The sequence below is a fragment of the Seriola aureovittata genome, chromosome 23 (genome assembly GCF_021018895.1).
Source record: "Seriola aureovittata isolate HTS-2021-v1 ecotype China chromosome 23, ASM2101889v1, whole genome shotgun sequence".
NCBI classification, from domain to species: Eukaryota; Metazoa; Chordata; class Actinopteri; order Carangiformes; family Carangidae; genus Seriola; species Seriola aureovittata.
Window position 1 is genome coordinate 11,277,835 of NC_079386.1, and position 25,909 is coordinate 11,303,743.

The 25,909-nt window shown below is 43.1% G+C and overlaps 2 protein-coding genes across 3 annotated transcripts in view; both read right to left on the minus strand.

The window, feature by feature from the left end:
* pcolceb (procollagen C-endopeptidase enhancer b) overlaps window positions 1-579 on the minus strand; it is an 8,579-nt gene extending 8,000 nt beyond the window's left edge. The window contains exon 1 of the mRNA XM_056368512.1: window positions 464-579. Coding sequence (XP_056224487.1) covers window positions 464-549 — 86 coding nt within the window. The 5' untranslated portion in view covers window positions 550-579. The remainder of the gene's footprint in view (window positions 1-463) is intronic.
* Window positions 580-2,581: 2,002 nt separating this feature from the next.
* per1b (period circadian clock 1b) lies at window positions 2,582-25,499 on the minus strand. Of its 2 annotated transcripts, none has more exons than XM_056368849.1 (20): window positions 25,310-25,499; window positions 15,912-16,824; window positions 14,600-14,853; window positions 14,294-14,415; window positions 13,137-13,338; window positions 12,680-12,874; window positions 11,504-11,582; window positions 10,956-11,062; window positions 10,588-10,741; window positions 10,215-10,491; window positions 9,873-9,981; window positions 9,351-9,510; window positions 9,127-9,242; window positions 8,693-8,839; window positions 6,545-6,913; window positions 5,601-6,385; window positions 5,299-5,485; window positions 4,899-5,112; window positions 4,497-4,647; window positions 2,582-4,379 (listed from the first exon to the last, which is right to left on the minus strand). In XM_056368849.1, the coding sequence occupies exons 2-20, from the start codon at window positions 16,325-16,327 to the stop codon at window positions 4,074-4,076; spliced, it is 4,350 nt and encodes a 1,449-aa protein (XP_056224824.1). In that variant the 5' UTR covers window positions 16,328-16,824; window positions 25,310-25,499; the 3' UTR covers window positions 2,582-4,073. The 2 variants fall into 2 exon arrangements, with proteins under 2 accessions (XP_056224824.1, XP_056224825.1); XM_056368850.1 differs by lacking the exon at window positions 25,310-25,499 and adding an exon at window positions 21,253-21,566.
* Between the last annotated feature and the right edge of the window lie 410 nt (window positions 25,500-25,909).

The following is a 25,909-nucleotide window of genomic DNA, read 5'->3' on the forward strand; positions in this document are numbered from 1 at the left end:
TGTGTGTGTGTGTGTGTGAGTCCCTTTCAGTGCGCAAACCACATCAGTAAGCATCTCAAAAAATAAACTTGAAATGTGGAATCGCAGCAAAACTCTGCGTTTTCTGCCAGTTTTTTAGGGGGAAAAAAACATTAGACATGAGGACAAGCTACTGTACATTTGCCCAGTTAAATCACTACATCAATTACAGTATGCTGTCATTTGTGTCCGCCCTGCCTGTCTGTGTGTTTATGGGATGCCAACCACATCTTCCTAACACTGCAACCCTCTATTTCTCCTGCACTTTGATACACTAATCATAATACTGCAACCAGGGGAGGAAAAAACATAGTAGCTGATCCAGACAGATGTGGCCGTGAAATGCCACATGTGCACATGCAGGATGTAGGAAAGAAAACAGATGCACAAGAGGGGACATCGACACTCATACCTGAAGATATGTGGTGGATCTAAAATCTCTTACCTGGTAAAGTTGGTCTGACTCTGAGCCTCCGTCCATCCCCCAGTCAAAATGACAAGAAGGCACAAAGTCCACACCCTGTCCTCCATCCTGCTGTCCTCCCAGTATAAGAGAGAAGGGAGAGGAGAAGAGGACGAAGGAGGAGAAAAGCAAAGTAGAGGCGTGGAGAAATTTAAGGTTTTGGGAGGGGAGGGAGGAAGAGGAGGGAAGTGGATGCGAAGGGTGAGAAGGTGGAGTGTTATGGAGGGAAGGAGAAGAAAGGAAAAGGTGGATGAATGTGATATTGAGGGGACAGAGGGGTATTTGACGCGGGCGAAGAGGGAAAACATTAATTACACTGTACATGGACTTGAGGCCAAACATATACAGTATGTATGTACAGCTCAGAGTACAGAGTGCTGCTTATGTGTGTTGTTGTTTAACAGGCAGAGGAATGGAATATATGGGAAATGTGTGTTTCTGCAGCTGTGTGTGTATAACGATCCCTTCACTGTACCGCCAGGCTTTCGCAAGCCATGCCACAGTAGCAAGGCATCTATGTTTGGCAATGTTGGATGGCTCGTCCACCGCTATGGTCCAGACAGAAATATCTCAACAAATACTGGATGGGCTGACATGTTGTTTAGTAGATATTCATGGTGCCCAGAGGACGGATCTTCTTTTTCTTTTTTCTTTCTTTAGCATCACCAGCAGGTCGAAGTCGTCGTTATCCTGTGACACATTCCAACATCTATTAGACACTCAAGACACACTTTCAGAGGCGGTGCCGCTGTCTGTGTGCAAGTTGAAAATGTTTCAGCTTAGTAAAAACATTGCACGTACGCCTTTTTTTGAATTGTACGCTTTATAAATGACAATGAGACAAAATGGGGGGAAAAAAACTGACCAAAAACACTCATTCACTCAGTCACACTCCCACAGACAGTTGCTAGCTTTCCAGGCACCACCTCAACTTTGACTCTTCTCTGACTCTTCTCTGGCGCCACTGTGAGGCTAACGTTTCTGGTTTTAAGCTTTTGACTTGGTTGACCTTCTGACTTTTCCTCTGTTTCCATCTTTAAGTCAGATTTTATCAAAGCAGGAAGACACCAAACCCTCATACTATGTTTTGATTTTTGCGATCATAATAAATAACTGGCAAATGAGAACAAAATATCTAAAATTATTACAGCAATGTCAGTATTTTTATTTTGAATGAGAGCTGCTCTTTATTAGCTAATGGATGACAGTGGGATTTTCTTTATTTCCCATCTCTCATCCGTCTGGATTTAGAGGTGTTGTATGTTCTTCGTGCCAAATCTTTAATGTATATATTTGTATCTTTTATTTATTCAAAAGAAAAAATTATCCAATACTTTTGATTTATCGCTAAATAACTGCAAAACTAAAGAGTACAACCGACAGAGATGCTAGCGTGGCTCTAGATTCTTGTATTTGAAACCTACCTGGGCACACAAGCACAGCTCATGCTGGTGGAGTGAAAGTGAAGGTTGATTTTGAAGATTAAATTCCTTTCCACATAATTCGTGGCAGTGGGCACTAAGTGGTTTGTAAAGGATGTCGCTCTAAATGCAGGAAAGAATAGAAAGAATGAAAAATACAGTAACCCAAAATAGAAGTCAGACAGGACTCATGAGAAGTAAATATGGACACACGAATACAGCAAAATATACTTTGTTTTGGCACGAAAAGATCCATCACTATTGTGAAATAAGATGCTTTTTAATACACATGATGTCATTTTAAGCTTGAAAGGACGTTCATTAACATCAGCTCTCTCACAAAATGACCCACACACATCACAATCATTGTCGTCATTGTTATAATCATAAAGTGCAATGAAGTCAACTTTGTGTTTGTCTGTCTGAACGAGGGCATGCCTTTTGTCTTTTTTAAGCTGCGGTGACCACTCTGGGTAAAAACCACAGTTGAATAGAAGGAGACTGTGGTTCGGTGAGGAAAGCAGCTGCCCCGATCCACTCTCTGCCTCTAGTTCAGTCTGAGTATCCAGGCCAACTGTTGCAGAACAGCCACCAACACAAATAGACTGAAGAGATTTAATCACAAAACTAACTGTGCTGGAGGAAGAAAATACATAAAACTCAGACTTCACATTTAAAAGCCTTTTCAATTCAATTTTATTGTCTTTTTTTTCTTTTTGTACAAAGAATTTCACAAAAATATTAAGAAACTGTCACAGACACCACTGACGCCATAAAGCACAGGATATCACATGACCAGAACAGTGCCACAGAGGAGAAAGAGGGAGAGTAAAGGACAGGAAAAGAGAAGATAGTAAACACTGTCCGAACTCTAGACATTATAAAGAGTTAAACGTCCACCTCTTTCAAAGAAGCCACTTACCACCATGAGCAAGCACTGGCAACACAAATGCTCTCTCTCTCTCTCTCTGCGCAAGGATTTACAGCTCCTTAGGGTGCTGGCAGTGTCAGGAATACTGTCTGTGCTGTCTTTTGTTTGTGAGAGAAGTGTTTCTCCGAGAGGCATTGTTCATTTCTCACTGTGGAGCGACCACACAAACGCACCAAGTAATGCCCAGCCGAGGAGAAACCTTTTTTTAAAAGTCCAGGTTGGTCTCCTGGCGATTTTTACCACGCTGCCCAACCATGAAGCTGTACATCGCACTAGATTGTAGTGTCACAAGAAAACACCGTCTCCGTTTCCGAGACTGTGATGTGATTGTTTTTTTTGTGTGTTTTGTCATTTTTCTGCCTCTAAAATGATCGAAAAGATACGATTTTGAATCCTGGAATTCATATATACCTTTTTTTTTTTTTTTTTTTTTTAAACAGTAGAAGCTCTTTTGGGCAATTATCCTCTCTATTTGCAGTGGATGAAAGTATAAAAATATACACAATGTTTACAAAATAACCTGTTTCTCACTGTACATTTTCTCTATTAGGTTAAAGTTGCTGTTTCTTTTTAACTGGGGAAAAAATTTTACATAAAAAAAAAAAAAATAAAAAAAAATAAAAAATCGGGATCTAAGTGGGAGCAGGATCCCAGACAACCTGGGAAACATTCCACAAGAAGAAAGGTCACAGGTAAACTCCCTCCTTTCCTCGTGAGCAGAACTCTGAACAGGAGAGATGAAAACATCAAGGAGGACACTGTGGTGAAGCACATCCATCTTTATGTCAAGGCGTCTTTTTCTTTGTAACACATTCACCTTAGTCCTCTCTGATTATTTTACAACTTAAATAAATATACTAAGAACTATGAGAACAGCCGAGAGAGAGAGGAAAAAAATCGATTTCACTCTCTAAAACTGAGTGTGTTTGTGTGCGTGTGTGCACATCTTGTGATTTCCAAGGTGTTTAATATGCAGTCGTACAACATGCCTGGTGTGCTGTCATCAAAGTCAGACTCGACGAAGAATTAACTTGGCCAAGTGTCCTGCCTGACCTATCAAACAATAAATGGCAGTTGTCTGGATCAATATGCACCTTTTTTTAAAGGTCCCAGCAGAGCCGCTTTTAACACTTAACACCCCGTGTAATGATGTTATGGCCACAAAGTGCTGGAAGGTGCACATTTTCTGCATATCAGCAAAGAAAGGTCATGATAATGTTCTTTATCTTTGGCCACCTACTCAGTGAGTCATGTCAGACTCAGGCAGCTGAGCCTCTGCCTTTTCCTCCACAGCTTCTGAGGTCGCCCTCTGCTCCTCTGCTGTCATGTCTTGGTTGCCATCTTGTGTTTTGGTTCCTTTCTCCTCCGCCTCTTCCTCTTCATCCTCCGGAGCTTCATCCATGGCCGTTTCTGCAAGATTTTTCTTGCCCATGCTGGCGCCCTCCTCCTGAGCCTTCAGCACGCTGCACAGCTCCATCTCATGGATCTCCACGTCGAACGGTGCGACCGGAGGCACAGAGGGGGGAGACTTGCAGCCTGCGCAGCCCTGAAACCAGAGAGAAACATGATCTGTTATTTCAATGTTGAATGGATGGATTTGGTTTTGTCTGAACCTTTTTTTTTTTTTTCTTCTTGGCTCAGTGTTGAGCTGCCGTGTACTCACAGAAATATTGATGGCTCGTGGCAGGCGTCCTGTGCGGATCCAGGGGTGAACCTGGCTCAGCTCTCTCTTCTGATCCTCTGTGAAGCGTGGCTGATGTTTCTGCATGCTCCTCAAGGCCTCGCGGTCCTCTCGCAGCACCGTCTCCATGTCCCTGTTGTTATATATAAAATATGGTCACTGTAAACCTGCTGTCGTTGCTGAAGAAAAACTTCAGCACATTGTTTGCTGCAACATAGACTCCTTAAGATTACATTTTGGTTTTTTTTTGTTTTTGTTTTTTTTTTTGTTTTTTTTTTTAAATTGAACTGTACTCAAGAAGTAAAAATACTTCTGTACTTGATGAAGAAAAACATCTTTAATAATAGATGGATGTTTTTCAGATTGTCTGGTCCTGTGTCGTACCTGACGGGCAGCTGGTAGGTCATCATGACCTTGTCGTCTGTGTTGGCCATCAGTAGCCAGATGGGGTCCTGTAGGACACACTTGATGAACTGCTCCTCCCCGCCGTCTCCCCCGGCGCTGCTGCTGCCCCCTGCTGGCTGTTTGCGGGAGTGGTCATTCTCCGATGAGTCGATGCTGCCAAAGTACTTGCTGGTGTGGCTGCCCTGACTGCTGCCTGCATGGACAAGGAGGTTAAAGGAGAGAGTTAACTGTGGTTGACTTGAGGCAGTTTCCTTCAATACACAACCAATAACTAGAATGAATTTAAAGCTATGGACAATTTTGCATTATTGGTCATATGACCCAGAACTATTTCGTTCACCTTAAACACCTCAGAGTCTGGTAAAGTTAATCTACTTACTTGTGCCACTGGTGCCAGAGGAACTGCAGCCGTTGGAGCCGGAGCCTGAACCCGAGGACCTTGTCCCAGAGAAGCCTGAACCAGAAGCGGCTGAGCCGGTGCCTGAGCGGGAGTCCTCCTGCAGCAACAGGTCCAGCAGGTCGCTGGACGTGGACATTGCATCATTGTTGGATTCATTAGTTTCACCCTAATGGGAGAATGAAAACAAATAAACAGGAGCGCAAAAAAAAAAAAAAAATATATATATAATATAAATATGAAATTTTGAAAATACCACGTTTCCTGAACATCTGTGTACTTACATTCTCATTTTCCTTGGAGGTATCATCAGGGCTCCTCTGATTGGCTGAGCTCTGTCCCCCGGCTGCACCACCCTGCACAGAAGGCGTGGCTTGCTGTGATGCCGCCAGCGCCGTGGCAACCTCTAACCGGTTGCTTGGTGATTCCTCCAGCTGCAGCAAGTTGAGGGGGGAGGAGCATCGGGACTGGAAGAGGGGGGACTCTGCACCCTCACGGTCAGCAGGTGTCTGACTGTAGGAGTGCGGGGTGCTGCTACGAGACGGGGCGCAGGTGCCAGGGACGGGCATGGGGTTGGCGACAACAGTCGGGACAGGGGCTGGGGTGGCGCCGGGGTACGGGAAGTTAGGATTGTAGAAATGTCCGGGGGTGGCACCTGGCTGAGCGATGGGTGCTCCCATCTGGGGGAAAATGTAGTTTGGCAGAACGAGGGCCATCATGGGAGGAACCATCTGGGTGGGTGGGAAACGTGATGGGTCTGGGATGGGTAACGGCTGTGCAAGCGGTGGGTACACAGGGTAAATCGGAAGCATACCAGGAGCAAAAGGGGCAGCAGCAATGCTGGCCTGGGACCCTACAGAGGGCCAGGAGGAGGAGTTTGTTGCGGGTCCGAGAGGCATGTTTAGGGGCATGGGGGCCGTGTTGGTTCTGGGGTCTCGGCAGCACCCGTTCATGCCCAGAGAGCTGTGCTGGTCAGATGACTCCTGGTGCCTGAGTCTCTTTCCTCCCCTACCACGTCTGTGACCGGTGCTGCCTCCTGCAGCGGGGTAGTCACGGGAACAGCGCACTCCTGAGAAAGAGAAAGAGACAGAGTAAGGCAAATTTCTGGCACTGAACATTTTGTTTTGCGTCTTTCACAGATCCATCATAGTGGAGCACGCAAATGATCATATTGCATAGTGACTAAATCCAGGGAATGTGTGTGTTTGGGAGGGGGGGGCGCCCCCACCTCGTGACAGAGGGTTGGCAGCTTGGGTGTGGCATCGCACAGTGGAAGATGCCGTCTGATCGAACACGCGCAGCTTGCTGAGGTCCTTGAAGCGGTCAAGGAACGCCTGCTCCTCCTGCTGGGTGTGGGCGGATAGCACCTCCTTTGTCAGACCCAGTCGGCCTCCTCCGCCTCCTCCGACACTTCCATTTCTCCGGCTGTCCCTCTCCGGCTGAGTGGCTTGCGGGAGAGGTGGCGGGGGAGGGGGTGGTGGAGGAGGAGGGGTGATAGCTGTGTTAGCGGGAGGTGTCAGCCCGCTGGCGGGAAGGGTTGGTGTTGTCATAGGAGGAGCCAACGTAGGAGTTGTAGGAGCCTCCTCCATGACGATGTCTGTGATAAGGAAGAAGAAGAATGGTGGAAATGATGAATAAATACTGCTGGAAGAGCATTCAAGTCAGACTGTGCAACTTTCTGAAGAAGAAATAACAAATTATTCCTCTTACAAATCAAGTTAAATTCATAAACAACAGCTCATTTCAATACACATCAGTTTTGTCATGGTCCGGCAGGAAAAGTAGCTAATGATAGCTAACGTTAGCAAATTTACATTAGTAAATAAGACAGTAGTAGATAAACAGTTCTGTGTTAAGATTTAACATTATCCAGCTGAAAGAAAGTGCAAACAGTAGAGGATGTTGTTTGGGTACAAACAAGAATGGACCAAAAGAAGAAATTTCCAGGATAAACTCTGATGAGAACAAAAGGCATTAATCAGCTTATTTACAGTTTGTGGTTTTATCATGTGACTCCAGAGGCCTGTACTACGAAGCAAGTTCAACATACTCAGGATAACTTGGGTAAACTTGGGTAAACTTGGATAACTGAACCTAACATTGACCGTCCTGGATAACCTGTACTACGAAGCTGGGTATCAACAGACTCAGTTAACCCTGGGTTTACCTATCCGGTGACGAGCGCGTTCATGTGTGAGAGGCGAATTTGTTTATCACAAGCAAAATCGTCTGAATCATAAATGAAGTACTTAATATATGAGAAGAAATGCTGATGCCTACTGGTAATTTCGTTATAGCAACGTCCAAAAGTAGTGTTCAACAAGGTGAAATGTAAAAAAATATTATTTCCATGTCTAAATATAATGTTTTATTAAAGTCAGACTAAAGATATATTGTAAATAATTGCATGAATTATCATTATGAGTATTTTTGTTCTTTTGTCTGATGATGAACAAACTGAACATGTGACGCAGATAAAACAGTTAAAGAAAAGAGGAGTAGTTGATTGAACGACTGATATGTTCATTTATAATTATACAAATAATTAAGTAGCTAATTTCTCTAATCAAAGACATCAGAGGTTTAGTTTTTATTTCCAGTTGTGGTCTCAGGCTCCATGTTATTCTGAGCTGCAATGATGAAGAAGAGAGTAAACGCATCGACACTGTCAGAAATCCTGTCGGATCAAAGAATATTTTGTTCAATTAAAATGAAGCTATAATTATTATATAGGCTATTTATTAAGCGTGATGAAGCTTTGTTTTAAAACCAGAGCGGACACATGGAAAGACTCAAACAGGAAAACCTTTCCACTGATTTTTTTTTATTTTATATTTTATGTCTACTGCTCGTTATTATTGATCACTTTATTGTAAACTCTTTTGTCCCTGTTAGCATCCTGTAGGAATGAGGACTCTGTTTTTCCAGTGATTGACTTGGTCAGTAGTTTGGCTGTTGACAGGTTTTGATCTATGATCTGATCCTCTGAAGTAAACCTGCGCCGGAGCAGGTTAGGAGTTCAGCGTAAGTTGCCATGGCGATTTACCCCGGTTACCAGTGAACCACCGTCGTACGACTGAAAACCCAGAGTTAAACCTGTCGTTAGCTCGATAACCTCAAATCCTGCTTCGTAGTACAGGCCTCTGGTTTCTGCAGGATGTGAAGACTTTTGAAGTAATAATAGCACTTCTGGTCAACACATAAGAACAGCATCAGAGAATTTTGCTGGTTAACTTTCATATTTTAAAGTCAACCTCGAACCGTTTTACCATATCGAAGGCCTTTTTTCAAATTCAATTGAAGACCTGCGAAGACCTCATACAAACCTGCTGAATAACAGAACTACAGAGCAAAGATGAGTGTCGTTGATGCCCACCTGACTCGGGAGGCTTCTTGTCTCCCACATGCACGATGGTGCTGCTGAAGCTACACTGGGATGTGACTGAGGCTACACTTTCTGCCTTTGTGGCCATGGTCAAAGGAGGCAGAGGAGGTGGTTCACCTACGATGCTAACTGAACCACCTGTAGAAACAAGAACACCGACAAAAATTAGTTATTGATTACTGACCCGACACAGGAACAAGCCTGCCTATCAGTAATTTAGGAGACTCAGAGGCTGCACAAGCCCCCACAGACAGAAATCCAGTCATTTTTACAATAAAAAAAGAGAAATTATCTGTATTACACATTAAAACACATTAAACATCATCAGATTAGAGCATAAACAAAGCTATTATAAATGCAATTGTAGTTATAGAGCAACAAAACAAAGGCTTGCACAATATACTGGAAACATTATTAAAAAGTACCTTTGTTGTTGCCGCTGGCCTCCTGTCTGTCGTCATCAGACGTGGAGGAGGCGGTGCAAGAAGAGGAGCCGCACTTCCTTTTAACTGTGTTAGGAATGTTGCAGCTCTCCAAGTACCTGCGTAGAAACAAAGTATTGTTTTTTTTTTATTTTAGTAAAGTGATGAACAAAAAAAAAAGAAAAAAAAAGACAAGCTATTGTATGGCTTCAGGCTTTCACACACACCTAATGATGCTGTCCAGACAGTTGATCTGCTGGTAGGAGTAGGCAGTCGGGGGTTCCTTCTGTACAAGCGGTGCAGGGACCAATGCTTTGAGCGGTTTTGTCATGTCTGCTATCAAACCTCTGATTGGGTCGCTGTTGAGGGCTCGAATGCTTGTGGTGCCTGGATGAAGAATTAGAGAGGAAGAGGAAATGAAAACGAGTTCTCATATTGCAGAGATGAAAATTTGTTTTTTCTGAGTTGATAACTTGGAACAGCATCTGCCAACATTTCTGGTTTTGATAGTCAGTAATACAGATATATATATATATATACTATTCCTGCTTTATTCCCTAGTAACAGGAGCGTTTTGCTTTCTATAATGGTTTACCGGCATCAGTCTGGAGAATCAGTGCCACCTACTGTTTCTTAATAAACCAACTCAAAATATTCACATAATGGTTGTCATGGATTCCTCTTTGATTTCTAAAGTATATTCTGTGTTATATCTGGACAACATCAGTCAACTGTCCTCCTTATTTCACCTGTGCTGGTGTTTTTTCTGGGCAATGGCCTGTTACGGGACTCGATGAAAACCTGCTGTCCATTAGTCTTGACCATGTGAACGTCTTTGCAGATCTGCTGGAACGTCATCTGAGGAAAAAAAAAAAATCACAGCAATTAGAGGAAGATTATGTTGTGTAGTACAAGTACAATCCCAAAAGTTTTTCCACACATGTGGAACAGAAACAATTGGAGCTGTGCACAGATCAAAACCAAAACACTGAATTCCAGAATTCATTGTTTGTCCTCTGCTGTATCTGCTGCAAGTCTTGTACAGCATCTCATGTTACATGTTTCTGTTGCATGTTGTCGCTCAGACTCACAGGTTTGTGTAAAGCGATGGCAGCGGCAGCCTCATCCATGGCGGGGCCGTTGCTGTCGCTGGACGAGGCGGCTGAGGCACTGAGGTGCTGTTGGTGTGAACGGTGGGAGCCCCGTGAGCCGCTCGACCCGAGCGAGCTGTAGCCCTGAGAGCTGCCACTGTGCACCGGCTGCACGAGGTGCCGGTGGATCCGCTCGCTCAGCTGGACGATGTCAGGCGTGGTGACCTGGCTCTCGCGGCCCTGTGGCGTAGTGAACACGTCTTCATTCAGAGGGCTCCTGGAGAAAGGTGGAGACGAAAAATAAAGTTCAAATACTTTCTCGTAAATGCTCTGGCGGCATTTGTATGTGAGCGAGTTGAAATAATAAACTTACGTTCTGACTTTGTGGCGCCCCACAACAAACGCCACCTTCCGGCTCCAGGGGTTGACAAAGGATGACCAGCTTGTGTCGATGGTCACATACTCCCCGCTGCGGGCACACATCCTCATGGGTGAATAGTCAAACGGCTGCCCTGCAAACTGAAAGACTGAGGAGACACAACAGATAGACATTGTGTGAGAAAACTGAGATGGAATAAAGAATTTAATGACTTGTAGCATTGAATCCATCTCTCGCTTACAACTGGAAGATATAGCGTTGTCAATAGCATAACAAAATCTAAATACAGTACTCACAGACACTCAATGTTCAGTACATACAGCAGTTGCAGTTACAGTGAGTTCAGGATTATATAGACTCACTCTTCTCATGTATAGCCACCATCATGGGCCTGTCCTCAGGGTGGATGTAGAGCAGGATGGGGGTTCCAACCAAGTCCTGAGGCAGGTAGCCCAACAACGGCACTGCCCTGCAAACACAGCATATTTACACACTGTTAGACAGTCATGGTACATCTGTTATACACTGCATCAGTTCCTGCTCTACAGCTGTACACAGATCAGTTTACAACCAAAGAAATCACAGAAGGAAAGTGAATGAAAGAGTTGTTTTCACTTTCATTATAGGAGAAAATAATGAAAATAATTCTTTTGACTTTACTGAAATTGAGCAATTAGAATATAGTTTTTGAATAGCAGATACTTGAATTGTATTGAATTTGTGAACCCTAAAAATATATATACTGTATATACCGAAATGAAATTGCACAATTTGAATTTGACCATTATAAATATCAAGGACAATTTCAGATCACACTGATAAACTGATGATTTTCAAAGTAAGGAATACATTTCACAATCACATATTCAATGGCCAGAAGGCAACACATCAGAAGTTGGGCAGAACTGACCTCTCGTCCACCTCCTGGAAGAGGCAACTCGGAGTGTGACTGGTGGTGAAGATCCTCTTGTCTGGAGGGATACGAGGAGCTGGAAGAAACACACACACACACACACACACGAAGAAAAGACGTTTTGAGGACAGTCTGACATCCAATCATTTGGTGTCAATGATATTATCCATATTCAGGGGAATATGGTAATCCAACGCAAATCAGTGAGACAGAGTCTGCCTTCTGTCTATTTCCAACACACAGCTCATTTCAAGTACATTACAGTTTCAAGTGTATGGTTTTAAATTATGCAGTGAGTAATGATGAGTAAAGTTCGTAGCTCATCATGCTGCCTTATTCAACCAAATGGTGTCTGTCTGCAACAGCGGCTACATCTACACGCAAGAAGGAGCCGATCTTGATGCTAAAATCCATTAAATCAGATTTTTAGTCAAAACATTAAATTATGAAACTAGGAGAGAGCTGATAATCAAACTGTACTTGTGATACTTGGGTTACGCTGACAAAACATTATCAATGCTGCACAGTGACAATAAAAACATGGTGAGAAGCACAGATCTTAGCACTCAGATCATTATTTATTTTTCCCTGTATTACTAATAACTGACTAATGCTCACTTTAAGACAAGCTTCCACTGAATGCAGGGATATTCCATTGAATAACTGATCATGTGTTGATTGCATGTCGCACTGTGCAAAATCGCTCTAATGAAATCTGTCATACTGGAAGCATGTCACGTGCGGTGAATGTGTGGTAAACTGTAGCACTACAATGTAAAAAGAAAAAGTATATGGGAGCAGAGGCACGCCATCAGCTCGCATTTGGTTGGTTGTGGATGGCAGCAGTAACGCTGTGAGAGCTCTGGTGATGCAAAGTCTCAATGTTTTTGGATTAAGAACCAAAGATTACATCATGTTTCTCTTAAAAATGTCAACTTGCAGCCGGGATAGCTGATATCTAATAGCTAATGATAATAATATTAATGATAATACAACAGCTTAGTAATTGTTTGTGATATAATGCCCTCCTTTTCTGACATACTGTCAAATAAAATTTCACCTGTATCAGAAAAGTCTGTCATGACTGATGTGCACTTTAAGACAGAAAACTGCACATACATGCAGTATAGGCTTTGTGTTTCTCATAAAAATATACAGTAGAGTAATATTTACCTTCATATCCAGAGTGGACCCTCTCTGCGATGAGCAGGCAGCAGGGTTGCGGCTCAGCAGCATCGGAGTCTCTAAGAGTGAGCTGGTATGGCGTGAGGCGGAACGGGTAGTAGCGCATCTCGCCGCCCTGTGTACGGTCAGCGCTGATCCGACAGAACATGGACTTCTCCTGGGTGCAATCGACTGGAGGGGAGGCTGAGAGGAAAGAGCGTAAGAAAGAGTCAGACTGCACAGGAAACGGTACCATGATATGCAACAAAGACTACACATTCCCCTGACCGGATCAGAGGAGTTTAGTCCGAGAAAAATCAATGTCAGAAATCATCTAAATCTGTTGTCATCCTAGCTATAGATTGTATGTTCTTGAGTTTTAACTGCCCCTGGGGGTAAAAAAAAACCCTTCTTCAATATGACCCCCCACCAAACCCTCTCCAAATTTCCATTTATCTCAGCTCACCAGACCCGATGCAGGACGCCCAGGGGGGCAGGCGGCAGGGTGCTGTGCCGCTGTAGAAAGTGCTGACATCCTGTGGAGCCAAAAGCTCAGAAAACACGGTCCCCTGGAGATACTCAGGCTTACAGCGCAACAGGGACGAACCCTGGGGTGATACGTACACGACCTTCCCCGACAGGAAAGACACGGCCATGGAGAATGTATCCTGGCAAAAACAGAAAAGGAAATACAGTAATTTAGGGAGATTTGTTTTCGACTTCTCCAACAATCTGACAATAAGATCTTTCTTTGGACTCAGTTGGATTTAGAAGCTTGGTGGTATCCATCTCTGTTAGTGAACTGAGAGGCGTGAAGAAGGGTGTTTCTGAATGTGAGCCAAGCGAAAGTTCTCAGAGAAAATAATCTAATAATAATCTGTGTATTTCAGTGTGTTGCATGTTTGCATCACATTGCAAGGGTCCATTAGGATCCACGTGAAGTACATTTCATAGGGTGTACACAAGGCTCTGTGTGGACATCTGCGTATTCTCAAATTTGCTGTGTTCGGCCCGCGGCCACTTCGCTACAAGACCACCAACTGCACATGTGCTCCTCCAAGCGGACTCCACAAGAAAGAAGGTTAATGGGAACAATTATGTGTCTGGTGTTCGCAGCTGTCCATGTACGCGTCCGCAAGGGAGTATAATTGAGGCCTGAGCCTGTCGTTGTGCTCTCTGCACAGTTTTTCCATCAGTTAGCTGTTAATAAAGTCCAATATTTTGAAAGATGTACAAGGAAACAATTAGTAGCACACAGAGAAACCTTTACCTAACATTTGAGATGTCTTGGAAAGAGTGTGGGCATTACTGTAGATGAGCTTGATTTAAATGGTTTTCATGAGAATAACTTCAATAAAAGCTCTTCCAGATTATCACAATCAGTTTTTTTGATAAATAGTTTACAGTGACATGAAGCAACAATTCATCAGGCATCCTGTGATACAAGTTTCTTATTTATCTTAGTCACATTCAAGGCCATGTGACTAAACCAATGGCTTTCCATCTAGTTCCATTTCACACCCAGGGGAAAAAAAATAGTAAATAAATAAATAAAGTCCACGGCTCACTCGGCACAGTAATAAGACACAGTAATAAGTGGAAAACTCTGAACTTTAAACTTACAGTGTTTTTGAGGGTGTACTCTGAGGTGATATTATCAAGCTCCTCAATTGTGAAGGTAGACAAGTCCAGACTGCAGCCGTGACACTCCTCCACACTCCACTGGTGGTAGTACTCTTTGTTGGCTGTAAAGGTGAAAAATCTCTGTCAGGGTGTGGATACAGGTAAAAGACAGAACTACAGACTGCAGTGCAGGAAAATAAAAACATTACACCTTAAAACACGTTCAAGAAAAGCACAGGAGCTTAAAATCATGAGATGTCAATATCTGGGGCAGAAAAGAAGGTAGAAACAAAAACAGAACCTCACCTCGGACTTGTCTGACACATTGAAGTGCATATTTGAGTGCATTTAGGGTGCTGGAGTGGCCCTTGGACTTGCGCTCAGCTGGCAGGCGGAGCTTCAGCTCCTTGATGGCCTTCATTAGCTCTTTCTGGGTCTGGACCCTCGCTGACTGGTCACTGCTACAGCCAGAGGTGGAGGGGGGGTCATGCTCCGAGTTGGTCAACAACAGGCTGTAGGCCAGGGAGCCGCTGGGAGGTGAGAGGCTCTGGGAGTTGGAGCTGGGAAAGGGAGGAATGAGCATTTTTACACACAGATGAGTATGTGCTGGGTATGTCTCCATTGCTGCTGTGTTGACACATGTACCGTTAGCATGTGCAAGCCTGTGTAGAACAGAAACCTAATAACATAATTGCATGTGTGACGTCATTGTATATGTGTCTATAATTTTCTTACATCAGAGGAATTATACACATTTGAACAAAGCAGTTATGTACATTTCCTGAGCGCAAATGAAGAGTAGACAACAGTTACAGCTAATAATGTCTGATACGCTGACAGCGTGCGTTAGCAAATGATGCGAGAAGAACCTTTTTAGTTTAAGTCGGTTTCTCTCTTTCCTTTTCTGCTCCATTTTCTAATGACGTAATAAACCTTTTTTAAACGTTTGAAATGAAAAGGCCGTGAAAAACCAATTTTCAAACCAGTTTCTTATTATGAGCGAGAGGGTCCTACATGATACACACTAATGTTCTGCCAAAGCTAGAAAACATTTTTTACATGAGAGATTTATGAAATTGTGTGTTTGTCGCACTGGTTTGAGGTGGGTGGTACTCAGTTGGGAAAAGTGATGTAATGCATCTCTGTGCACCAATCAGGATTTAGCAACATCTGATGACAGATGTGAGATTGTTTGCTCAGGCTGCCATGCCAGTGCAAGGGTCATTTTCTTTTTTACAATTTTTTTTTCAATAAGAAGCTGATTAATCAATAATGAAAATTATCCTTAGTTGGACTTGGATTGAGATTTGGGGCAATAAAGGTTGATCAGGACAACCCTAAAACCTAATCCTTGTTTTCTCGATTTATGAAATTTGTCCATAAACTCTGTCCCTTGTGGTCAGCAAACACACTCTGACTGTGAAACAATGAGAGCCAGACAGCTCAGCTAGCTGTAATATTGCACATAATGAAAGTGGTGGGCTATAAAATCTGTCTTTCAGTACTCCATGGAGGGTTACGTATTGTAGCCTAGCACTGCTTGATGTGTGTCGCGCTGAAGAGAGCGTGAGGATGAAAATACAAAATGTCTCCTCCCTTCGTCTACTCCTCCTCTTACCTCTTGTTGCTCTCTGTGGTTTCCAGCATCATGCCAGAGTCCTTGCCATTCGACGAGCTGTTGGAGCTACGTATGGACTGGCGCCCACGTGACCCGTTCTCCCTCTCCATACCGCCCTCGCTTTCCCTCTCCCCGGAGTCGTTCCCACTGGAGAGGCCATCCATATCATCCGAGTTGGGACCCCTTTGGTCGCTGGACAAACCTCCTGATCCCGATCCTCCGCTGGGAGACGAGCTGGAGGAGGCTCCGCTTCCCTGGTCCTGAGACGAGACATGTGCACTGGGCTGACCACCGCTGGTCTTCGGAGAGTTTAACCCCTCTGACTCCGCTTCCTGGTCATTGTCTTTTTCGTCGGCCCTTGCCACTCGCCCCCGAGTGCTGCTGCTGGGCATTGATTTAGAGTTGTCATAACTCATACTAGAGTAGGATGAGGCTGGGACAGCTTGATAAGGTGTCAGCCGAGGAGAAAACAGGAACAACTTCAATTTAAGTGGGACTACTATGATTCCACAGGTGAATCATATTTGCTGGTTTCTGGTTAAAAGAACTAAGGTGAGAAATTCATAGTATCTCCTGCCAAAAACTGGTGAAATTAGAGTTTGGGGCTGTGAGCCCTTCTTTGAGGGTTTCAAAAAAGTCAAAATGGCAGCAAAATCTTCCAACAAAGGCTGCTCTTCCAAAGGACAAATTATCTCTTAACTATCTTGCGAAAAAGTGTCACTCAAAGTGGTGCAGACAAGAGATGAATTTCTGGTTATGAAACAGCCTTGGCGTAAGTGCTCCAACAGATGGAACGAGAGATTGTGAGGGAGAGTGAGAAAAACAGCTCTTGGTGAGAGCAAAAAACATTAGCTTCACTCTGTATCTGTATCGTCTTCTTCAGAGATGTGTTGCTCTAGGTGCTGAAGGCCACCTGAGATGACAGAAAAATAGAGAGACAGACAGAGAAAGAGAATGAATTACATGAGCTGCAGGATTACAAAATGCTAGTCAAAGTCTTATCAGTATCTCCCAAGGACTGCAGCTATGAAAAGACAAAAAAAGAAAAATAGAATGCTTATCATCAGTTTATCGTGTTGGCCTTCAAAGAAGATTCAAATATGGCCATGAGATGTTTTCTCTGCCTTGTGGTGCAGACTGTCTGTTTGTCAGAATGTAAGAGTATGCCGTTGTTGGGCGCCCATCTGTTAGCCCTTTACCCAGATTATCAAGAAAAAACAATCACCTCATCTTGAGCACCCAATGGCAATAATCTCCTGCTCCTATTTTCATGCAAGTGCGTATGTATGCATCTGAATATAGAACCGGTGAACATGTGCTAATACCTAAAGTACAGGGGACATTTGTCAGTCGTCATAGCTTAGTCCCATTTTACCCAGAGGACATTCAAAACAAACACCAGGAGGAGGTAACAAAGCTTAACATCAGAGGGCTGCTATAAAATAGGGTTTACTTCTCAATAGTATCTCAAAGTGTATATATATGGCCACCACCTACGCAAGTAAAAGTCTAGTGCTATTTATTCCTTGGGTAAGGGAGACACCCAGTAATCCTTTAAGCCCTGCAGACGCAACCAGAAGACGACACAGTCGTCAGGCCAGTCCTCAGTTGTCAATCCGTTCAATTTTATACACCTGGCTGTCCCACAACCCCCTTTACCTTTCTCCCGCAGGTATGCACTGATGCTTTGATGCAGATTTTGATCAGGACAGGTTTAAGTATGTTCCTGCACTGGCAGCTCAGATGTACCTCAACGTCTTGTACTGACGCAAGAACCCAAAATGGCTGAGTGGACAGGTTCAGAGCAGCCACCACCAGCTGGAGATTGCTTATTAGTCCTGACAAGAGGATAACAGGTGTGGACAGCTAATGACAGATGTAGCTCATTACACAGAAATGACTAAAACAAACTTGGAATCAGAGCGGTGATCAGCTGCAGGTTGGGTTGAATTCAACGAATTCATGTGATGCTACAATGATGTAACTAAGCTGCTTCCTTCCAAACCATGAAATGCTAATCAGCATTATGTTTAGTCAGATGGATGATGCACACTTGCACATGACAAACTGTGTGCGCGCTACGGCTGAACTGGGAGAGGGATGGAGCAATTATGATCTGGATATGTGCAAGCAGGGCGTGAGTGGGCGTCAAGGCAGGCTGGCATCCATACATACTTCCACGGGTGATGGCAAAGACACAAGGCAGAGGTGTTGGTGGTGAACTGTGCTAAGGCTACTAGAATACCTAGATGTGCCATCTTGGCCCACCCACTTGCTAAGCCAACTGTAGTAAGGCCATTTGCTTAAAGGGTGCATCCCCAAACTAACTCTAAAACTAAAAAAGCCAATCACAATGTGCAAACACAACAGTCCCACCTACAGATTTCCAGTTTCCAGTTCACCTAATCTGCATGTCCTTGGACTGTGGGTGGAAACTGGAGCAGTAGGCAGAAACCCACACACACATGGAGTGAACATGTGAACTCCACACAACAAGGCTCGAACTGGCCAGGGCAGCTTTGAACCAATGACTGTGAGCCCACCAGCTTAAAGTATTTACAGGAAATGCACTCAGTAAGACCAATCTCTGATTATACAAAGCAGTGTCTATCTTAATGTGGGAAAGGAATATCTAACATGACTTGCTGGATATAAGATGGTGGATGCTTGAGTGCCTTGGTTGCCAAATGGTTAAAAAGGCATGACACAAAACCACCGTGTCCATCTTGGGACGCTCCTTTGTTTTCTGTGCGCCTCATCTCTGTCAAAGCTATCTGATAAACTGCAAACAGGGCTAAAGAATCATCTATTAAGAAAATACTGTGCATGCTGCTTTTTGAATGTGTTTTTAATACATTCATCAATAATATATGAGTAATCAGGGGAGGAAGGGCCTTGGTAAGAGAGGTGACCAAGAACCTGATGGTCAATCTGGCTGAACTCCAGAGATCCTGTGTTGAGATCAGAGGACCTTCCAGAAGGATGACCATCAATGCAGCACTCCACTGATCTGGGCTTTGGCAGAGGGGCCAGGCGAAAGTTTCTCCTCAGTTAAAAGACATAATAGGCGGATTGGAGTCTGTGAGAAACAAGATTCTTTGGTCCGATGAAACCAGGATTTAACTGTTTGGTCTCAATTCTATGTGTCATTTCTTGAGGAGGTGGCGGCATCATGCTTTGGGTGTGACAGGTCAGGTTTGAGGAAAAGCTGATCAGAGAAAAGTATAGAAAAATCCATCAGGAAAACCTGGTCCAGAGCGCTCAGGACTGGGCCAAAGGTTTACCTTCCAACATAAGAATGACCTAGACACACTGCCAAGACAACGCAGGAGTGGCTTAGGGAAAACTCTGTGAATGTCCTTAAGTGGCTCAGCCAGAGCCCTTACTTGAATGCAATCGATCATCTCTGGAGAAACCTGAAAATGGCTGTCCACCGACAACCCCCATCCAACCTGACAGAGCTTGAGAAGATCTGCAGAGAAGAATGGCAGAAACTACCCAGATCCAGGTGTGCAAAGCTTGTCACATCATTCCCAAGAAGACTGGAGGATGTAATCACTGCAAAAGGTGCTTCAACTGATTTTGCTTTCTCATCATGGAGTATTGAGTGCAGATTGATGGGGAAAAAATGAATGTAAACATTTTTTTTTTTTTTAGCAAACAGCTGCAACAAAACAAAATCTTAAGTGGTGTTGCATGTTGGGAGAATCAGGGTCACACAGAGGCAAAACGGGTCTACTTGGTCACTTAAGTCAGGGTGAACTACATTTAAATACATAAATATCCCACGTCTCCCATTTAATTCAATTGGTGCCTATAAAACAGTTCAATTCTAGGTTGCACTTCCTGTTATGGTGTGATCTCCTGGTGAGCTCTGCCGGACTTGCAGGACAGAGTTCAGTTTAATTCAACTTTGCCCAGCCAATTGGCATGACTGGTCAATAGATACACAGATCTGCTGAATCTGGAAATGCAGCAATCATTATTCTACTTGTGTGCCATCACTTTATTTTGCAAAGTATTACACTTCCAGACCTTAAACAGCAGCATCACTCTTATATGCTGTTGCTCAAAATATTATAAACTGAAACTTTGGATTTTGAACCATCAGTCAGACAAAAAAGACATCCGAAGACATGAACCTTGGACTTCTGGTGGGTACTTTTCACAAATTTTCAGACATGATTATGCAATTGACATAGAAAATAACTGCTATATTAATCAATAATGCAAATAATCATGAGTTGCAACACTACTGTCCTCAATATTTATTGATTGCCACATCAGGAAAGTGACATAATACTTTTCCTGGGCTGAATGCAGGACAGTTTCGCTGAACAGTAAGCTATTGTATCTTTAGTGTAAACTTTATTGCATATTTCAAACTCCAGGTAAAACACTTGGTGGTCTACGCACCATCTCCATAGATGATGGTAGGAACAAGCACCACAGTATACACTAAGAATTTAAGAACTGTCTTCTGCCAACATCACATTGCCTTTTAAAGTGATAAGCTTATGTACTGGGGCTAATTAAATCTTTGTTTTTACCTAAGCAACGCATTTAAATAAACAAACGCATCAGTGTAGTTGTAAACAAGATGTGGGACACACCAGTGGATTAAGCAAAGTCATACTGCCTGTTATTGCCAGTGAAACAGCACTTCACTTGATTTTGGCTGGGCTCTGCTCCAACAGTTGGCCACAAATCTGCTCACTATGATGGCAATGAGAAACAAGTGTCCATCTGATACAAATATTGTACACAGAGAAGGAAGTGACTATCACTGACTGTAATTACAGTGTACTTAATCAATGTGAATTCAACTGATCAACCTTTAAAAAAAAAAAAAAAAATTAGAATGTTAGAATAAACAAACCTCCTCTACTGACCAAAGAAAAGCAGCTACTTCTCATTAATGTCATGCACAGATTGAGCCTGGAGGTTGCAGTTACACCTGCAGCTATTAGTCAGTTGACTGACTGATTGATAAATAAATAAAATAAAGGAAAAAATGCCCACAATTCACTGGTTACACCTCCTCCCCCTGTGATTAGACATATTAAGCAATTTGAATACCTCACTTTGGACTCTGGACTGTTGTGACAGTCATTTCTAACATTCATTTTGTCAACTAACGGATTAACCAGGAAATAGTTTAATCAAAAATAGAAATAATCATTATGGCAGCCCCTACTTTCAACCAGTGTAACTGAATGTGACAGCCTTTGTATCTGTTGTATTGTAAAACAGCATACACAAACATTTACTTTGTGTATATAAAAGTTCTAACTGATGCAGTATGAACACATTATCACAACACGGACGAAACAATAGTCACCTCAAGCAAACTCAAGGTAACATGAGACACTTCCCTGCTGCAATGTGCTGATGGAGACTGCAGGAAGGTGTGGCGGGGCTCCGTGCATAAACATGTGTGTACTTCTCCGCTTGTCTGAGAGAAACGGCTCCGTACCGCTCCATCACAACTCCGACATGTCCGTGTATTATCCAACCACAATAAAAAAGCAGCGCTGTTTCGTTTCCCTCACCGGCCGGAGCTTCCGCAGTATGAAAGCACACTGATACACATGTCATTGTCCGGTGTGCACAGTGCTCACAGCAGCCCTACCCCGCTTTGCTTTCCTGTGTACATACGGCACGTGTACGCGGCGGTGCTTTCCGCAAGCCTCTCCGGCTGCTGATTGGTCGGCTCGCTGGACCAATGAGGCGGCGCGCCCCGCAGAGGATGGGCTTCTCAAAGACTGTCTGCCAGACACTGGTCTCAGCCCCGCCTAGAGGTTTGTCTCCTGAGTGTGCGAGGCGAATGGCAGACGGGAGAGCTGATTCAGGATCAGCGACAATGGAGGAATGAGCACTGTACATAATGTACATTTATGAGACAAAGAGACACGCGCTTTATACGAACTGGGCGGCACCATGACTTCTTAAAGTAGGAGGAATTCTCTTACAACATTATTTTATTACATTGTTATACACAAACAATTACAAACATTAAAGATATATCAATCAATGCTGGATTTTCTTTACTTTTGTTGTACTTTGTTGAGGTAAAATATATCATGCTTACAACACTATTTAAAATTTAAAAAAATATAATTTAAGCCTCACCTAATGTCATCTAATGTAATTCCTTTAAATTTTAAGTTTGAATGTCTTGGAAAAAAAAACAAAAAACAAAAAAAACACTACATATGACACAATCTCTGCCATGGCTGAAAGTTCAGTTCCCACTGAGGTCACCCAGACCTGGTCCCTGGCATAAAAGCTTCCTTCCACCTGCTGCTATATTTGCAGATTTTTTAATTTACTTTTAAAATGCTATATCACGTTGATTTAAGTGAAGTAAAGACTGGTTGTTGCATAGTCATGAAAGGAGGTTTGATTGACCATTCCAGCTGAAGCACTTTCAACATAACTCAACTTGTTGAAACCTACATAACAATAACCCAGATTTAATGGACCATAAAGTGTTTCAGCAACAGTGGAGCATGGAGAGAGGTCGATGAATCCTCTGACGTTAAGGACGGCTTAAAGTATATGCTGAGTCCTGTCCAACGATTTCTGCCACTGAGGTATTTGATTGTCAGTGGATGGTCATGGTTTTGGCTGAAACTACCCAACCACAAAAAAAGATTAAGGTATTGTGTGTCGCAATGGTACATATGCAGTACTCATTAAGTTTGCATGTTTGTCAGGCAAGTGGGAACTAACCATCGAAGATCTATACCTGCTTATCCTAAGCAGAAAAACGAAAAGTTCTTCTTGTAGTGGCAGACACTCACTCTCAGTCTGAGGGTTCACCTTTGAGAACCTTGCATTGGACATGATCTCTGACTGGGAAAACGCAGATTTCTTATGATAATTTTAGTCAAAATTATCTCAGAACACCTTTTTATCTCAGTAATTAATGATAAATCAAACTAATGTTTATGCTTATAGATTTAGGTATGCTAGCTGTACTTTGTGGCTCTCTGCAGTTACTGAAACCAGGAGAAAACCTTCAAAAAGTTTTTTGTGCTGCCACCTACTCCATGAAACACCAAATACTCACAGCTGTATTTGTCACAGTGGTTGCTCTTATTACTGTAAGTATAGACGGCAAATGTGTTTAAGACTTGTCACCACCAGATGGTGCTGTTCCAGTTTTGAGTTTTAAAACTCTGGAACCAAACCTGGAATTAATAATTCTGGATTGCAAGATAACTCTCATTAACAGAAACACAGAAACCCTACCACCTCTCAGGCATGTTTAAAAGAGTCACCAGTGAGCTTTTTCCTGGCAGCTTGTGGTATACTTGGTAGCCATGATTGTTTTATAGTTGTCTGAGAACACGGAGGACACACCCCCCCTACTAAAAGTTGTCCCCAAATCTCTTTCTGACCTTCTTAGCCTTAAGCTTTTTGTTTTTCACCATTTAAGAGTGAGGTTAGTTCTGTTTATAGTACAAGAGGGTACAAACACTGCTCTTGGAGCCCAAAGAGGGGGAACATTGTGTCGCTGTTCTGCTGCTTCAGCCATCAAGGTTCAAACCAGGCACTGCTGCTGACTCACTCAGGCTCAGTTTCGAGTATCGCTGCGAGGGAAACTACAAACTTACTTGTCTCGTGTGTTGACTCAGTCCCCAACATACATGTGATCAAACAGTTTAAATGTGGATCACACCACTTCTGCCACAGCCTGCCATCTTACCTCTTCTGTCAGCCATGCAAAATGAGTGCTGCTGGTGTCAGAACTGTCAAGTTTGATTGGCTTATGCATAAGCTGGAAGAGTCATCTTTACCGTGCCCACTCACATATCTCTCTGTGCCTTAAGGGCTCACATATTAGCGGACAGATGGTTAATTTGAGCTTTATTTTTTAATTTTCAACTTGGTCAACACTTGGCCTGTGTAAACCTTTTGGATATTTATGTGCAGCTCCTTTGCCCCCTCTGGCACTCAACAGGGTGAGATATCTGCAAGAACCTGCAGGGTTGCATCTGTACAGACTGATGCTCTGGTGTGCACCATGTTGTGTATGGAACATTAACTGTAAAGCAGAAAATATGGCATACCATGCAGAGAGCATCTATAGTGCTGGAAGACATGCAATCTGGGCATCCTCAAAAATGCCACAACATGTTGTACATCACAGCCACAGAGGGTGATAAATGCCCGCTACAGAGGGCATAAATGCCAGCTTGTCTCTCAAAGACTGCCACTAGCTAGGTACTAGGCATACACTTAGGTACCCTGAATTATAACTGCATGTTTTAAGGTTTGCGTGATATTTTTTTGTGCTTTGATAACCAGTATATCATGAGATAATGTAGGTTTTATAGAAAAATTCAGTAGATTGTAACAGTTGTTGATCACAGGACATCATTTCAAACATGCTTTCTGCACAAATGAAAAACAGAAAAAGGCTGTAATGTTGCTCTCAAAAAAAAAAGCCTTTAACAAGAGCATTATGTGCACATTAGGAGCATAGAGGCATTTAGTGGATTACAACGTCATTTTATTATGATAGTTTTAACAAGTGTAATTAAACTTAAAGTGTTAAACATTTGTTGTAGCTTCTAGTCAAACTTTTGAATGATAAATCTTTGAACAAATAAATAAATAAAACATTAGAGGTGGGGTGACCATGGATCAAATGGGATTCGTCAAACCACTACTAATAGTGTAGAGACCCTTTACTTGGTCTTCGAAGTATTGAAAAGATGAATGCATCATCTGATTTGTATGTGTGAGCAGGCAATCCATGCCTGTTGTAGCAGAACATAAAATTAAGGGTTGTAAATAGGCTGCACATCCAGGATCACGTTAGCAATAAGTCAATGATTCACTTGATGGTCAGTCACAACAATTTGTCAAAACAGAGCATGTTTCACGTCATCCTTAGCAAGGATAACTTAAAAACAGCACAGCATAAACCTATCACAGAGGGGCATTTTGCAGTCCCGATACTACATTGTGCAACGTCCACATGCATGTCCACCCCGCAGAAACTTGAAATGACAGGGTCACGCAGTTCAAGAAAACTGGGTCTTGAAATCTGGATAAACGCCAGTTTCTCTGGGGTCTCTTATTAGTTAGTTCTGATGGCTTCGTATACTTCAATACATGCATTCTTACTGTGATAGTGTCCGTTTACATGAATAGACACCCAAAGGGTTAAAAAAAAATGCAGAGCCTTCACCTTTAAATTGTGAGCATTTTGAAAACCTTCGCTGATCTTACGTTATATGTTATGGTGGTAATATAAGACAGTGAAATAAAGGGATGTCTACAGTTTTTACACTTGGGCACGGGCAGCCCGAAGTGACAGCTAACATGCTAGCTACAAAGCAAATGCTAAAGACACGACTACAATAGAAACCCAACCAGCTCACCTTAGATATGCTTCAAAACGATATCAACAGCTTCGATATTCCACGGAGATGTGCTCGAAAATCTTAAAGAAGCGGCATAAATCCTGCTGCTATCGACTGTCGTTGTTTAGCGGTCTGTATTTGCTCTCCAGACATTTTTGTCCGCCCTCCCAACACTAGTTTACACGCAGGAACACACGTGCCAGTGCATGGTCTTTGCAAGTAATATTGTACTAGCCACTGTGATTGGACGCCATGAGACCATATCCCCGCCTAAACCCAACCCATTGCGTTTTGATTGGCTGAGGGGGGCGGGGTTATCTGCACGGGGCTCGATGGTCACGTTGCACAGTGACTGCTCCTGAGTTCATTTCCAAACATACTGGAACATGAGAGGGCGTAGCCCGTGCCCACACTGCTGTAGCCTACTCGGGCTGACCGTAATACGTGAAGCAGCATCGCAATAGCATTTAGTATGAGGATGTAGGTATTGTGATTATACATAATTTCCCAATTGTTAAGCGTTACTGTTACACTTTCAGCAGTGTTACTCTGTCTGTACTTACTTATAAATGCTCATTAAAATCAGCCATGATGACCAATGGCAACTGGTAGTTGTAT